Below are 13183 nucleotides of genomic sequence, written 5' to 3'. Positions count from 1 at the left end.
AAACACTCCTCGGAAGCAGAAGCAGGGTCGCACACAGAGACAGTGAAACAGTCTGGCAAAGACTGTAGCTCCTGTAGCTCCTTTAGAAGCCAGCTCTAAATGTGCACAGACGAGCTCCAGGTGTGCTGGCAGGAGCAATCCAGACTCCGCCCCGACTTCCTGGATACCTGCTCAGCACCTACTTGAACTCAGAACAAAATCAAAACACCACAGCAAAGTGCAATCATGATAGATGCAGCTTTGCTGAAAGAACTCAGTCAATCTGCCCTACACCTTATGTATAAATGTATGTTGTTTGAGAGCCTAAAATGTAAGCCCATGGATACCGCGATACAAACTGAGATCTGTTTCGCCTTCAGAGCGAAACTCGTTTGTTCTTCAGGAAGCAAGTCACCTGTCGCAGAACAGCCCACTGAGGTTGGAAAAATCAATGACTCTGACTTTGGCCTCGATTTGTCCTTATTGAGGCACGAGGGCAGTGAGTTTCACTTTTCCTCCTGCCTGATAGCTTTGACCTGAGAGTAAAAGCCATGGCCCGGTGCTGCCGAAGTACAAGAATGAGGAGTGGTAGGAAATGAACACGCAAAGCAACAAGATAGAGCAGACATCAGAAAACCAGGAGGATGAAGAAAAACTTGAATGGATACAGAGGGAACCCTTTCTTTGGAATGAGTAAAATGTGTAAATTCAATAGGATATATCATTTGGATGAGAGGACTGTTTAAAAATAGTAAATGATTTATGTTTATAGACCATATTCTGGTGATAATATTCTTACCTTTAAAAGTGAGATGACTCCCAGAAACCAAATTTAATCACCCAAGTGATGTGTGAATTGGCTGATTAGACCCCACACATTCGTCTGTGTGGGGCTGTGCTGGTGGCCCAGTGGGTTTTGTTTTGGTCCAAACATGTAAGTCAGAGTATATTGTGTTTCTAAATTGTCTGTGGGTGAGGGTGTGATGAGTTTTGACTATGATCTACAAATTCTATTGATACCCAGCAATAATTTTATCTCTGCAATTCTTATAGACTCAATGGTGAGTTTAACTTCTATTCATCTGTGATATGATTATTAAACTTTGTATGTGCTGTATTTGTTTGTTAGATCCCAATGGAGTGTGGAATTCCATCACACAAAAAGAGTTAGCCGTCTTGTCCGGCCTTACAGGCTTGAACACGTTCACCAAGAGATGAAAAACGCTGATCCAATTTGGGAACTGTGTTGTCCAGATATGGTAGAAACTGTTCTGCATTGTAGACTTCCATTGTTGTCTGCTTATCCCTTTGGCTGAATTTCACCAGTAAAGAAGTCTATTGTGGAGCACCGATAAGGTTTGACAAGGACACGGAGCTGTTGGTCCCATCTGTGATGGTACTTTCACCCAGTAGGCTACAGAGCGTCAAAATCTGGCTTGGACACCTCAAACTTCTCTGCTCATCACTGTTAAGTGATTTTTCAGTATTCAGTGCAGCAATGTTCAGTGTAATTTTGAGCCAGTTATTCATCATTTGCAGCATGTATTCATTCTTCAACTGTGTCCTTTGGTTCTGTCCAGTAAACACTATTTCACCTTTAGTGTCATGAAGGACATGTAGTCGATCTCTTTCTCTCTGGCTTCTGCTGCAATACATTTAAAAGCATTCAAAATATATCTAACAATATTTTTTTATTCTGAAGACAGCTCTAAGTGGTCTTATCTTGTCATGAATGTATACCATTTGATGACTATTTATGTTGTGCAGGAAATTTGGTTTGGGCAGTGTTTTTCCATTTAGGTCACTAATGTTCCCTTTCAGAGTATGCACACAGCTCTATTATACCCCCTTATCCCCATTTTACAGTTCCTGTGCTACAGTGGCAACTTATCTCTGATAAGATTGATAAGTTCATGAAGAAGCATAGTCAAAAAAACATTGGCAGTATTGCTGCTAATTGTTTAAAGTACCAACTATTATTCTTGTAAAAGGCCATGATTTAACTTTGAAGTCCACCAGAACACGTTTACATGACTAAGCTGGGTATTCCTAATACATATAAAACTAATCCCTCTTAGTCTTATGATTGAATAGAAATGTGACATAAATGTGTTGTTATTTTGTGTTCTTGATTATTTTTTTTTTTAGGTTTGAACTTTTGGGCAGTCAGTGAGCATACAGCCTGCTGGTTTGAGGATGATAAAATCATAGCAATCAGTTCAAATCACTGACTCCTGTCTCCGCTCTGTGTCTGTGTGCATGCACACTCACAGCCTCAGCCTGTGTGTGCAACACTGACGCCATTGTTTTTAGGCGTGCAATTGTAGCCACAAGTGTGTTTCATGGATATTTGATTGATTAAAGGAGGAAAAGACTTAAAAACATGAGTTGGGTAATGTAAGTTTACGCTTTGGAACAAAGTTTAGCAGAGATGGGACCAAGTCACACATGTGCAAGTCTCAAGTAAGTCCCAAGTAATTTTTTCTTGGGCAAGTAAAGTCCTGTAATAGGTCAAGTCAAGTCAAAGTCAAGTCACCTTATTATTGTCATTTTACCTAGAGCATCTGATCTTAATAAAGTGAAAAGACAAGATATAAGTAACTGTCAGTAAGCATCATTGGCCAATGTGTCCAACCTGTCCACCCTGTATCATATCAAGCTAACGTTAGCTAACTACCGACTAGGCTAACAGGATAATATTAGCTCATTTGACAAGCACTTACTAGTCAGAATGGATCTTCAAATGGCAAACAAAGTTCCAAGTTATGCTAGATGCTTAACACTAAATCATTCAAGTCATCGTGTCTCAAGTCAAGTCAAGTGCCGAGTCTTTAACTTCCAAGTCCGAGTCGAGTCTCACTTCTTTTATTTTTTGTCAAGTCAAGTCACAAGTCATCAAAACAGCAACTCGAGTCGACTTGAGTCCAAATCACAGTGACTTGAGTCCCCATCTCTGAAGTTTAGCCAGGTTCAAACTTCCAAGACTTTCAGCGTCAACTTGCTGTCTTCAGTGCTCTCATTGGCTGTAACTCTAAACAGAAACCTTACTCACCCACTCTTCCTTCATCGACTCCCCTAAAACATCTATCATGTTAGATTTTTTGGTCGGTACCCTCACGAATCATCGCTTTGAAGCGTTCACACATAACGTCTGGTGACCACCAATCGAAAGCCGATTTGCCACAGAGCTGGACCATTGTCTGCACCCTCTGACATGGGCGGCGCCCCCTTGGGGGATGGGGGTGTTTCGACACCCCCACTTTTACAGCAAGATGATTTCACCTTTTTGAATTTTCAATGACCAAATAAAGTTTTAACAAATCATAAAATGTGTTTTAAAGACTCTGTACCCTCTTTAGAATAATTCTATCCAGATTTGAGCAGTGTAACTATTGCAGTTTCCATACAGGACCTAGTTTAGGGCGATCAACATGCAGTGAAATGGCCCTTTATGCCCATCCATTTAAAGGTTGGGTAGGGGATCTTTTTCTGGAACATTTTTTTACATATTGCTTGAAATACTCTTCACACCCCCATTGTTACCAATTAATTAAAAGTTTTGACACAAATATGAAAAGTTTTAGTGGCCTCTAGAACGTACAATCTAGGAAAAACACTATCCAATCATTGTGAACGGTCCGTTCACAATGATTGGATTCTGATGCCGTCTATCAAACTGCAATCTGCTCCTCCCTCCCCCTCCTTCCCCCTGTGCGCGTACCCTGCTCCGTGAACGAATTACGCGTCCAGAAGCTTGGCAGGAAGCTAAACTAGAGCCAGCTTGGCTAGCACCTAGCATTATTAAACGTATAGTTAGCATATACTAAATACTAAATACGGCAACGATCGATGCTTGCTGTCAGAACAGCGCTCGTGCACCTTTGTGCTCATGCGCGTTCATGTACTCTAGAGGCGTGCCTTCGGGGGGAAAGTGAAGAAAAGGGTTGGGACTTTTTACCTGTGTATTTTCAAAATGCAGCTTCGCTGGACTCAAAATCCAGGATCTCCTACCCTACCTTTAATTCGCGAATCGGATGCCAACTTCAGCGTCGTGTCTATGGGCTTGATGTGGCGCTCATGTGCCACCCCTGTAACACCCCCACATTTAAAATCACTGCTCCGCCCCTGCTCTCTGACATTAGTCTGTGACATGGAAATCAGGCTGAAAACCTTGTAGGAAAGTCGAATAGCTCTGTAGTCTCAGCTTAAGCATTAGCTCGATATTTAAAATATATGTATGCATGTATATACGTTTAGCTATTTCGCAGGCAGATAAGCCTGGAATTAACTGGACTGTTCTTTGAAGCAGCTGTTTTGGAGCAGAGTGTGCTTTTGCTATGTCACGTGTCATATATTCGTTTCACATTTAATGAACATGTAATGTAATGCATTACTACAGAAATATTTAATTTGATATGAATTGTCAGGTGTTGACAGTACAGTTTGCATGAAATATTCAAATCATAGTCATACTTCCATTATATTTTAATGAAATATGGGAGCGTTAACTTACACAAGACAGGGCCACAGCTTCTACTGTACTAAAACAGTTTGGTTGAGATTTCAAGCATGTTTTACAGAAGATCTAATAGGCGGGGCTGACTCTCCACCCCCACCAATCACAGTATTTCATGACACACCAGCACCCTCCGCCGAAAATACTTTCAATGAGCGCATCTGCACCTTAAATAGTTGCTGTCTCAGCCGCTATTCCACAATCAGAACAGGGAGAGCAGCCAGCCACATCACAACAGTCCTGAGTTAATCCTCAGCTTGGCATTTTTTGTTCAATCGTTACCACACCGCGTGAGGCCCTGTGAGATTTTGGGCGTGCGCAACATTCTGGCGTGGACACAGACACATTTGGCTGAGCAGAGTATTAACGGTTTGGGAGATCCAAGATGACCACTAACGGAAAGAATGGCCAAACAGTAGTTGTTGTGCAGAACAAATCCCCCCAAACCCCGCAGACTAAAGAGCTGGAGGGACGGGGGCAATGGGGGACCAAAGCAGAGTTCATCCTCACTGTGATGGGAGCAATTATCGGACCTGGCAATGTTTGGAGGTTCCCGTACCTGTGCTACAAAAACGGCGGAGGTGGGTGGTTTTACGCAGAAACCAGGCTCGCGTGTTTTTTCTCTTCTTTGTCCGCGTGCATATATCTCTTCTGCGCTCACTTATGAGTAAATCTAGTTTTTTTTTTTTTTTTTTTTTTTTTTTTGCAGGTGTCTTTTTCATCCCTTACATTCTGTTCATTTTCACGTGCGGAATACCCTTGTTCTTCCTTGAGACGGCCTTAGGACAGTACACCAGCCAGGGAGGGATCACTTGCTGGAGAAAGATTTGCCCGCTTTTCCAAGGTGAACAAAAACTTTTTTCACTTTGAAAACATCCTTGAAAACATTGGCTATTTAATGTGGCTTGTTCCACTGGTGCATCATTTACTTTTACTGTAATATACTCATAGTTTAAATACTTTGGTTTAGACCGTTTAAATGCTTGATTTTCAAGTTATTAGGCAAGGCATCTTTATTTATACAGCGCATTTCATACCAAAGGCAACTCAATGTACTTTACATAAAGACAAGGCAAAACAAGCAATTTAAAGAGAAAAAAATAGAATAAAAATTAAAACACAGTTAAAAGCAATCAAAGAAGAGGGGAAAAGAAAAATATGAACTAAACCAACCATAAGCACACCGAAAGAAATGTTTTTAACCTGGATTTAAAAGTGCTTACAGTTGGGGCTGATTTCAGTTCTGCTGGTAGTTTGTTCCTGTTGTGTGCAGCATAACAGCTATTTCTATTACTAGAAATATATATTTCTAAATTTCGGCCCTTATAAAAACACTGTTTTAATAGAATATATACGCAGAAGTGTTTATATCCAGACATGGAATTAAGAAAAAAAAAACTTTCCAACAAATTTAGAGCTGAAGATTAAAATGTCAGAAAAATGTCACTGTCCCCTCACAGCAAGAGGGTCCCTGGTTCAAATCTTGGCTGGGATCCTTCAGTGTAGAGTTTGCATGTTTCCCCCATGCATGCTTGGGTTCTCCCCGTGTACTCCAGGGTTTCCTCCCAAAGACTGCTGCGCGATAATCCATGGTAGCTGGGTTGGGCTCCATCTCCCCCACAAGCCTAAACCAGAAGTCCTTATGGGGACGAATGAGGCAAAATGGGATTTCTCTGGTCCCGGTTTGAGTTGCAGCTAAGTTGTGAATTAATGTTAGGTTAGGGTATTGGTTTGGCTTAGGTTGTCCGCAGTGAATAAAAATCAGTAAATATTGAAGATATGTGCTGTTTGACCAGTTTTCTTCTGAATGATCTTCACTGTGTATTGTTACAGAACTTTATTCCATCAATATTTCCCTCCGAATTTAACCCGACTAAAACGGCACTGATCAGAGAGAGTGTATCCTTTTTTTTTTTTTTTTTTTAAACCTGGAATTCACAGGGTTCTCCTCGGTGCCTCACAAGCAAAGTTAATGTAGATGCTGCAGTCGGTCAATGCCTCATATGCTTGTAATTGGTTGATACAACCCCCTACTGTTGCTGTTCTGGAAAGAACACAGTTGTCGAGGTTTGTGTGTCCGCACTTATAAACACAAGATTATAGAGGAGATAAACTTAGCTCCCAACTCTGTGAAAAAGTAAACCAGGATTTACAGTATTTATGTGCAGCAGGTGGTTTTCTCTGTCTTTTTTTTCTATTTCTGAAAAGAAGACAATTGCAAGAATACAGTCATAGAATTGTGCTGTGTGTGTCTGAGTGTGTGTTCATTGCTGTTATAAAGCACAGATGCATGATGAGCCAGTAGGGCATGCAGAGTTAAAGCTAACTAAGGGAAGTGCAAAATAACCGAAGGCAAACTGTTTGCCGATGTTCAGCGTTTCCCAAAGGTTGAAAATGCACTCGCTGTGGTGGGTGCGTAGGAAAATTGAAAGAGGAGAAGTTTAAGTGAAAATATGAGAAATGCTCATCCAAAAAGATTCAAAATCAAATCTGGTTTTCTTGGCCCTTTTTCAATGAATAAAGACAACTCTTAAGAAGGTCAGATAAGCTATTGTGAAACACACACTCACAGATGTGGAGATATTACATATATCAAATAGCAAAAACAGGTCTGCTAAACTTTGTGATCGATTTAGGGGGATGGAGGATGAAATGTGTAAAAATAGAAATAAAAGAGTTTGTGCCAATGGATGTTGAGATCCATGAGTTAAGTGTAGATCATTATCACAGCATGAGTGGATGAGAAAAGTTATAGAATTTGCATAAACAAAGCATAAAAATCACTTAAAGAATTAATTTGTGGAAGGGAGATGAGTAAAATATGTAACTGCTTCTGTGCAACCAAACTCACTATTTTTCTCCATCTTACCAAAATTCAGTGCAAAAACATCATCACGCTGTCTTTTCTTTTCCACCCATAAACCAATACTGTAAAATATTTTTATAGATCCATAATCATAGATTTTTGTAGAGACAGGATTATGCTCTTTATATTTTGAAATAGCACACCTGTTAATAGCTCATTTTAAAAATAGCATCTTGACAACACAGTATGGGCACATGATTTGAAGTAACTTTGTGCACAACACTTTTTTTTGCACAGAAAAGGCTGTAGCTGCAACTACAGAATACTTCCAATGTGCTGCCCTCTCATTCATGGTGTATTTGTCTGTCACTCAGGCATGGGCTACGCCAGCCATCTCATCATCTTAATCAGTGGGACCTCTTATGTCATGATCCTCACATGGGCGTTCTTTTACCTGTTCTCATCCTTCAATGCTGATTTGCCTTGGGCCTCATGTGGGAACTACTGGAACACAGGTAGGTTCTCATAAGCCAGTATGCGCAGTTGTAAGAGGGAATCTGAGCGCACATTTCTCATGTCATGCTGTTGAAAATTGGCAATAATGGAAAAAGTCAAGAAAGTAATTCAGTGTTTTCAATGACATAATGAAATATAGACGGCACTTTTTTTTTTTTACCATTTTTGTGTTTTATTTCCCATTACTAGATTCGTGCTTTGACAACAACCAGAATCTGAGCATAAAGTCTAGGCTGAACACCACTCTTCCAGTTGTGGAGTTCTGGCAGTAAGCATGAAGTTACACAAGTTAAACTGAACACAATTAGTTTTCTTTCCCTTCCTTCTTTCAGCTTTCCCCATCTTAGACCTTGTCTGCCCCTCAAACACTCCCATCCACACTTTTATTTATCCCATTTGCGATTTTTCTCAATCCCCCTCTCATCTTGACATCAGATTTCTTCTGTCCCAATTATTCAGTTTCCTTCCCTTTCACCTGTCATTCATCTCTGTTCTCCTTCTGTCCCCCTCTTCCCATCCACCGCTCCTTCATTTGACCAGACGACGGGTTTTAAAGATTTCTGCTGGCATTGAAGATGTAGGCAGCCTGAGGTGGGAACTGGTCTTGTGTCTCATCCTGAGCTGGGTCATCTGTTACTTTTGCATCTGGAAGGGAATCAAGTCAACAGGAAAGGTTGGTTCCATAAACACAGAACAGCATTTTTTACTGTTTTACACAAGCAGCTAATAAAATGATGTACAATGAGCACAAGATCGTCAAAAGAGTAAAGTAGAAAAGTAGTCATATATATTGAACAGGCATTGGGAGTATATACAAGTTGGTGTGGGATACTCAATTTATAGATATATGCAAAAGAAAGGTGATTTGTGTAGGTGCATTAGCTGAAACTGCAGTCTCTGGGTGTTTTGGAGGTGTACAGATGGAGAGGGAGAGTGAAAAAAGAAACAGCTCTGGGATAAAAATCGGTTCTGTCTGTTGGTGTTGGCTTTGATAACTCTGTGTCTCCTCTAAGACAGCAGAGGGACAAAGAAGATTTTTTTCCTGGTTGGGTGGGATCCCTGCTAATGTTGCTGATCTTGCCACATTTGCAGCTTTCAGTCGGGAGTGCTCAGTTCCTGTGACCTTCTGTCCCATTCTGAGAACTCATCCCAGGCCTGTTTCGTTTGCAGCAGTGCAGCTTGCACTGAAGGATTCTGGGTAGAATCCTTCTACTCAGGATTCTCAGCTTCCTGAGTAGAAGTTCAGAGAAATAGTGAGAGGGGAATTTTGGCCTGTTTGCGTTTCGGTTGGTTGTTCAAAGTAGGACTGTTGCGCCTTCATTTTGCCTTACAGTCTTAATTATTTGAATGGAGGGAGCATTGATGTTGGACCCTTGAAATGGTGATGACTGACTCAAATCTATTTAACTGTGAAAGGTTGAGTCTGCACACTAGACACAAACACTGTTGTTTTACATGTCACGCCTCTGATACCCGGGGTGCTCAACGCTAACTGAAAGCAATAAGCGGGACGCCAGCACACAGATTTTGTTTGGGTCAGTGTAAACAAGTAGATTAGTACAACAACAGTATAATAAGGCTGTCTTTATAATGGAATTTACCCTTTTTCACAAAGATACTGTATTTTTCACATTGTGTAAAAAGGCTTCTTTTGAACTTTCTTCATTAAGTTGGGGGATCTTATGAGACAAAGAGCTCCTTTGGAATTTGGGCTGTCAGGAATTTAAAGTCATTTGTATTCTCCATCTCCTCACCACTTGAATGAAAATGGGATGGGCAGCCTCACTGTATCACCAGTCCTTTCTGTAACGTGTCTGCGAAGTCCCAAAAGAAGGACGTCGGCTGCAACCTTCACTGCTTTCTTTGAGGAGCGAGTGGGGATGTTGTCATTAATGAAGAGCTCGAGAGGACCTGGAGTCCTGTGATGCACCTGTGCTTAGAATGAGGGTTGGACAGAGTTTTTTTGTGCACATCGACAAAAGTTTGCATTACAGCTGTGGCCTGAAGAACGTTGGAGTTAAAGATCAGAAACCCTAATAAACACCTACATTAGTTGATCTCCATGTGAATTTACGATTCATAATGAGACTTTGTGCAGTCCTGGTGCTTTGGTGGTGTCTGGGTCTCACTTGGTGTGCTGTAAAAATCCATTTTACTGCAAAAAAGGATTCACAAAGATCAATCGTCGATCTGAGTTGAACTGAAGCTGTATCATGTTTATCCAAGGACTTAGAGTCTGCCAGAATAAACGAAGTGTAAAGTCAAGCCTTCTCATTCACTTCCGCTGCCAGAGCATTCATGTGCAACGAGATTTTATCCATTGTGCTCCCTCAACACAAGCACTAATATAATCATGAATTTGAATCTCTTTCTCATATATCCAATTCAAAATGATCTATTATATCTCAGTGAAACCAGGTGTGACAACTATATAGCAAATACAAAAGTTCCATTGCAGAAGTTCAATTTTAATAACCACAAAATACATTATAATGAATAAAATCTCAGTTAATAAATGATCACTTTCCACGTTGAGTTTTAAACCTTTTCACACTGTAGCAATATGCCTTTTATGAACCCCGGATAGCACTGGACTTTGTCTTTTCAGTTCTCAGTTAAAATGTAGTTTTGCTTGAAACATTTAACCTAAATCATGTTGGCAATTAGCGACCTGTTCACCAATTACATTTTTCATCAATTTCAAATCTCCTTATTTATTTAACTATTGTAGAAATTTGCTTATATTCAAGAGAAATATATTCTACGCACGAACATAAGAGCAACTCAAAATATGGATTTAAGCACTTCCAACTTTAGGTCATAGCTTACCTCACAGTTTGATAAACCGCCTGTGAAATGACGCATATTTTGCGTGTTTACAGTGTTCGAATATTGTCAAAACAGCACAAACACAATTGCTGTTTGTAAAAATAATGACTTCTCATCTTTCAGCAGTTAAAGGGGAAGTTTTTTTTTTTTTTTTTAAACCTGGACCTTATTTCTGGCATAAAATACGTTCATCTACTCATCAATAACATTTTGGTGAAAGTCGGACGCTATTTAGATTACTCGAGATCTGCATATATTCATGTAACGGGAGAGAACAGGGCATAGAAAATACAGCCTCTAAATAAGGCATTATCTGTCTTTATTTCACCAATACTTTAAGCCGACTGAATGAATAAATGAACGCGTACTATTGCACTGTTAGCTCAGAGCTGCCATGTTGTTGTTATTGGGGGCTGTCTACATCAACACACGCTGCTGCTGCTGCACAGCTTATTAACTCTGTGCTTTGTGACAGTCGGCTATCTTCAAACAGAGTTTGAAGTGATGATGAACGTATTTTATGCCAGAAATAAGGACCAGGTTTAAAAAAAACGAACTTTCCCTTTAAGTGTGTTGAAGTTTGTGCGAGTCACTCACTATGAGGGGACCCACTGTTGTTGTGGGGTTGAATTGCACCTCAGGGCTGTGAAAATCCCTCACAGTTTAATCAGTTGTAACAAAACAGTTTTCAGATTAATCAGGTTTAGGGTTAGTTATTGTCTAATTAGTTGTGTCTTTTTTTTCTTTTTTTTTGTTTCAGTGTTAAGTCTTAGGAAGTAAGAGTTTTATTGCAGTCCTACAAGATAAAATTCTACATGGATAAATACAGGTTAGGTTCTTCTAAGCAACTAAGGTGTATCTATGAAGAAAAGAAAAGCAGTAAGCATTACTTACATTTAATTTAGGATGGTTAAACTATATGTTCATATCAGACAAAGAACCACAAGGCATGATTCAGACTGAGTTCCTTCACATTGTGGAAACAGTGAAACAGAAAAATGGCATATTTTCAAAATAAAATGAGGTGACTTTGGTTTTAAAACCTTAAAAGATGGTCCTTAACAAACTGTTATATATCTAACCTTTTTTTTTTCACCTTTCCTTTCAGGTAGCCTACTTCACAGCCACCTTCCCCTACTTTATGTTGTTGATTTTGCTCATTCGTGGTGTTACCCTACCAGGGGCAATAGATGGGATCATTTACTACCTCTACCCTGATATCTCTCGTCTATCAGATCCCCAGGTAAGAAGATACATTTAGTGTTTTCAACAGATCTGTGATATTGTCTAAAGGGATGTTTGCAAACACACACACACACAAAAAAAAAAAAAAAAAAAAAAAAAAAAATTCAACACTCGCCCTTCTTGTGGGGGGCACCCTTCCTTCAAACTCGGATCCTCTATGAGAGGCCTGGGAGCTTGAGGGTTCAACGCAGTATCTTCGCTGTTCCTAGAACTGCACTGTTCTGGACAGAGATCTCTGATGTTGTTCCCAGGATCTGCTGGAGCCACTCTCTCAGTTCGGGGGTCACAGCCCCGTGTGCTCTGGTCTGCACTGGTACCTTCATTTCCCACATTTTTTCAACTTCCTCCTTCAGCTTTGGTATTTTTTAAGCTTCTTATGTTCCTTCTTCTTTGTGTTGTTGTCACTTGGAATTGCTACATCTATCACGACTGTCTTCTTCTGTAGTTTGTCGACCAAACTGCTGATTGTAAACCATCAGCAGGCTTTTAAAATCTATTCTGTGACTGACTGGAAGCCAGTGTAAAGATTTTAAAACTGCTGTGATGTGTTCAGATCTCTTAGTCTGGGTTAAAACTCCAGCAGCAGCGTTCTGGATGAGCTGCAGATGTTTAATGCTCTTTTTGGGAAGTCCAGTTAAAAGAGCATTACAGTAATGGAGTCTACTGGAGATGAATGCATGGATGAGTTTCTCCTGGTCTTTTTTGGGAGAGGAAACCTTTAATTCTGTTGATGTTTCTGAGATGGTAAAAAGCTGCCTTGGTGACAGCTTTTATGTGGCTACTGAAAGTCAGATCTGAGTCTGTCAACACTCCGAGGTTACGAACTTGGTCAGTGATTGTAAGGTCCCGGGTCTAAAGATATTTACCAACGCTGACCCTCTTCTCTTTGCTCCCAAACAGAATGATCTCAGTTTGGTCTTCATTTATTTGTAGAAAATTCTCTCTCATCTAGGTGTTTACTTCCTCCAGACACTGACACAGTACGTCTGCTCGGCTGCAGTCATCTGGTGACAGAGACACATAAAGTTGTGTCTCGTCTGCATAACTGTGATAATTGATGTTAAAGTTCTGCAATATCTGACCGTAAGGGAGCATATACAAGTAAAAGAGAAGAGGTCCAAGAATTGACCCCTGGGGGACTCCACAAGTCTGCCAATATTAACAAAATAACTCTGCCCTTCTAAGTAGGACCTGAACTAGTTAAAGGGATAGTTCACCTCTTTTGACATGAAGCTGTATGACATCCCATATTAGCAATATCATTTATGAACATTGACTTACCCCCCGCTGTG

At 40.3% G+C, this 13183-nt stretch overlaps 1 protein-coding gene and 1 long non-coding RNA gene across 3 annotated transcripts in view; one reads left to right on the top strand and one right to left on the bottom strand.

Moving 5' to 3' along the window:
* Positions 1-4759: 4759 nt before the first annotated feature.
* LOC142401306 (sodium- and chloride-dependent GABA transporter 2-like) overlaps positions 4760-13183 on the top strand; it is a 21029-nt gene continuing 12605 nt past the window's right edge. For both annotated transcript variants that reach the window (XM_075486687.1, XM_075486686.1), the window contains exons 1-6: positions 4760-5076; positions 5205-5339; positions 7676-7816; positions 8007-8085; positions 8358-8490; positions 11755-11889. In XM_075486687.1, the coding sequence (XP_075342802.1) occupies positions 4881-5076; positions 5205-5339; positions 7676-7816; positions 8007-8085; positions 8358-8490; positions 11755-11889 (819 nt within the window). In that variant the 5' untranslated portion in view covers positions 4760-4880. The remainder of the gene's footprint in view (positions 5077-5204; positions 5340-7675; positions 7817-8006; positions 8086-8357; positions 8491-11754; positions 11890-13183) is intronic.
* On the bottom strand, positions 8001-10761 carry LOC142401308 (uncharacterized). Its single transcript, XR_012773105.1, has 3 exons — positions 9866-10761; positions 9572-9747; positions 8001-8462 (listed from the first exon to the last, which is right to left on the bottom strand). It is a non-coding gene; the product is annotated as an uncharacterized LOC142401308 (long non-coding RNA).

The sequence above is a fragment of the Odontesthes bonariensis genome, chromosome 16 (genome assembly GCF_027942865.1).
Source record: "Odontesthes bonariensis isolate fOdoBon6 chromosome 16, fOdoBon6.hap1, whole genome shotgun sequence".
NCBI classification, from domain to species: Eukaryota; Metazoa; Chordata; class Actinopteri; order Atheriniformes; family Atherinopsidae; genus Odontesthes; species Odontesthes bonariensis.
The sequence above is the reverse complement of the archived record's forward strand: the minus strand, read 5'-3'. Positions and strand labels throughout refer to the sequence as shown.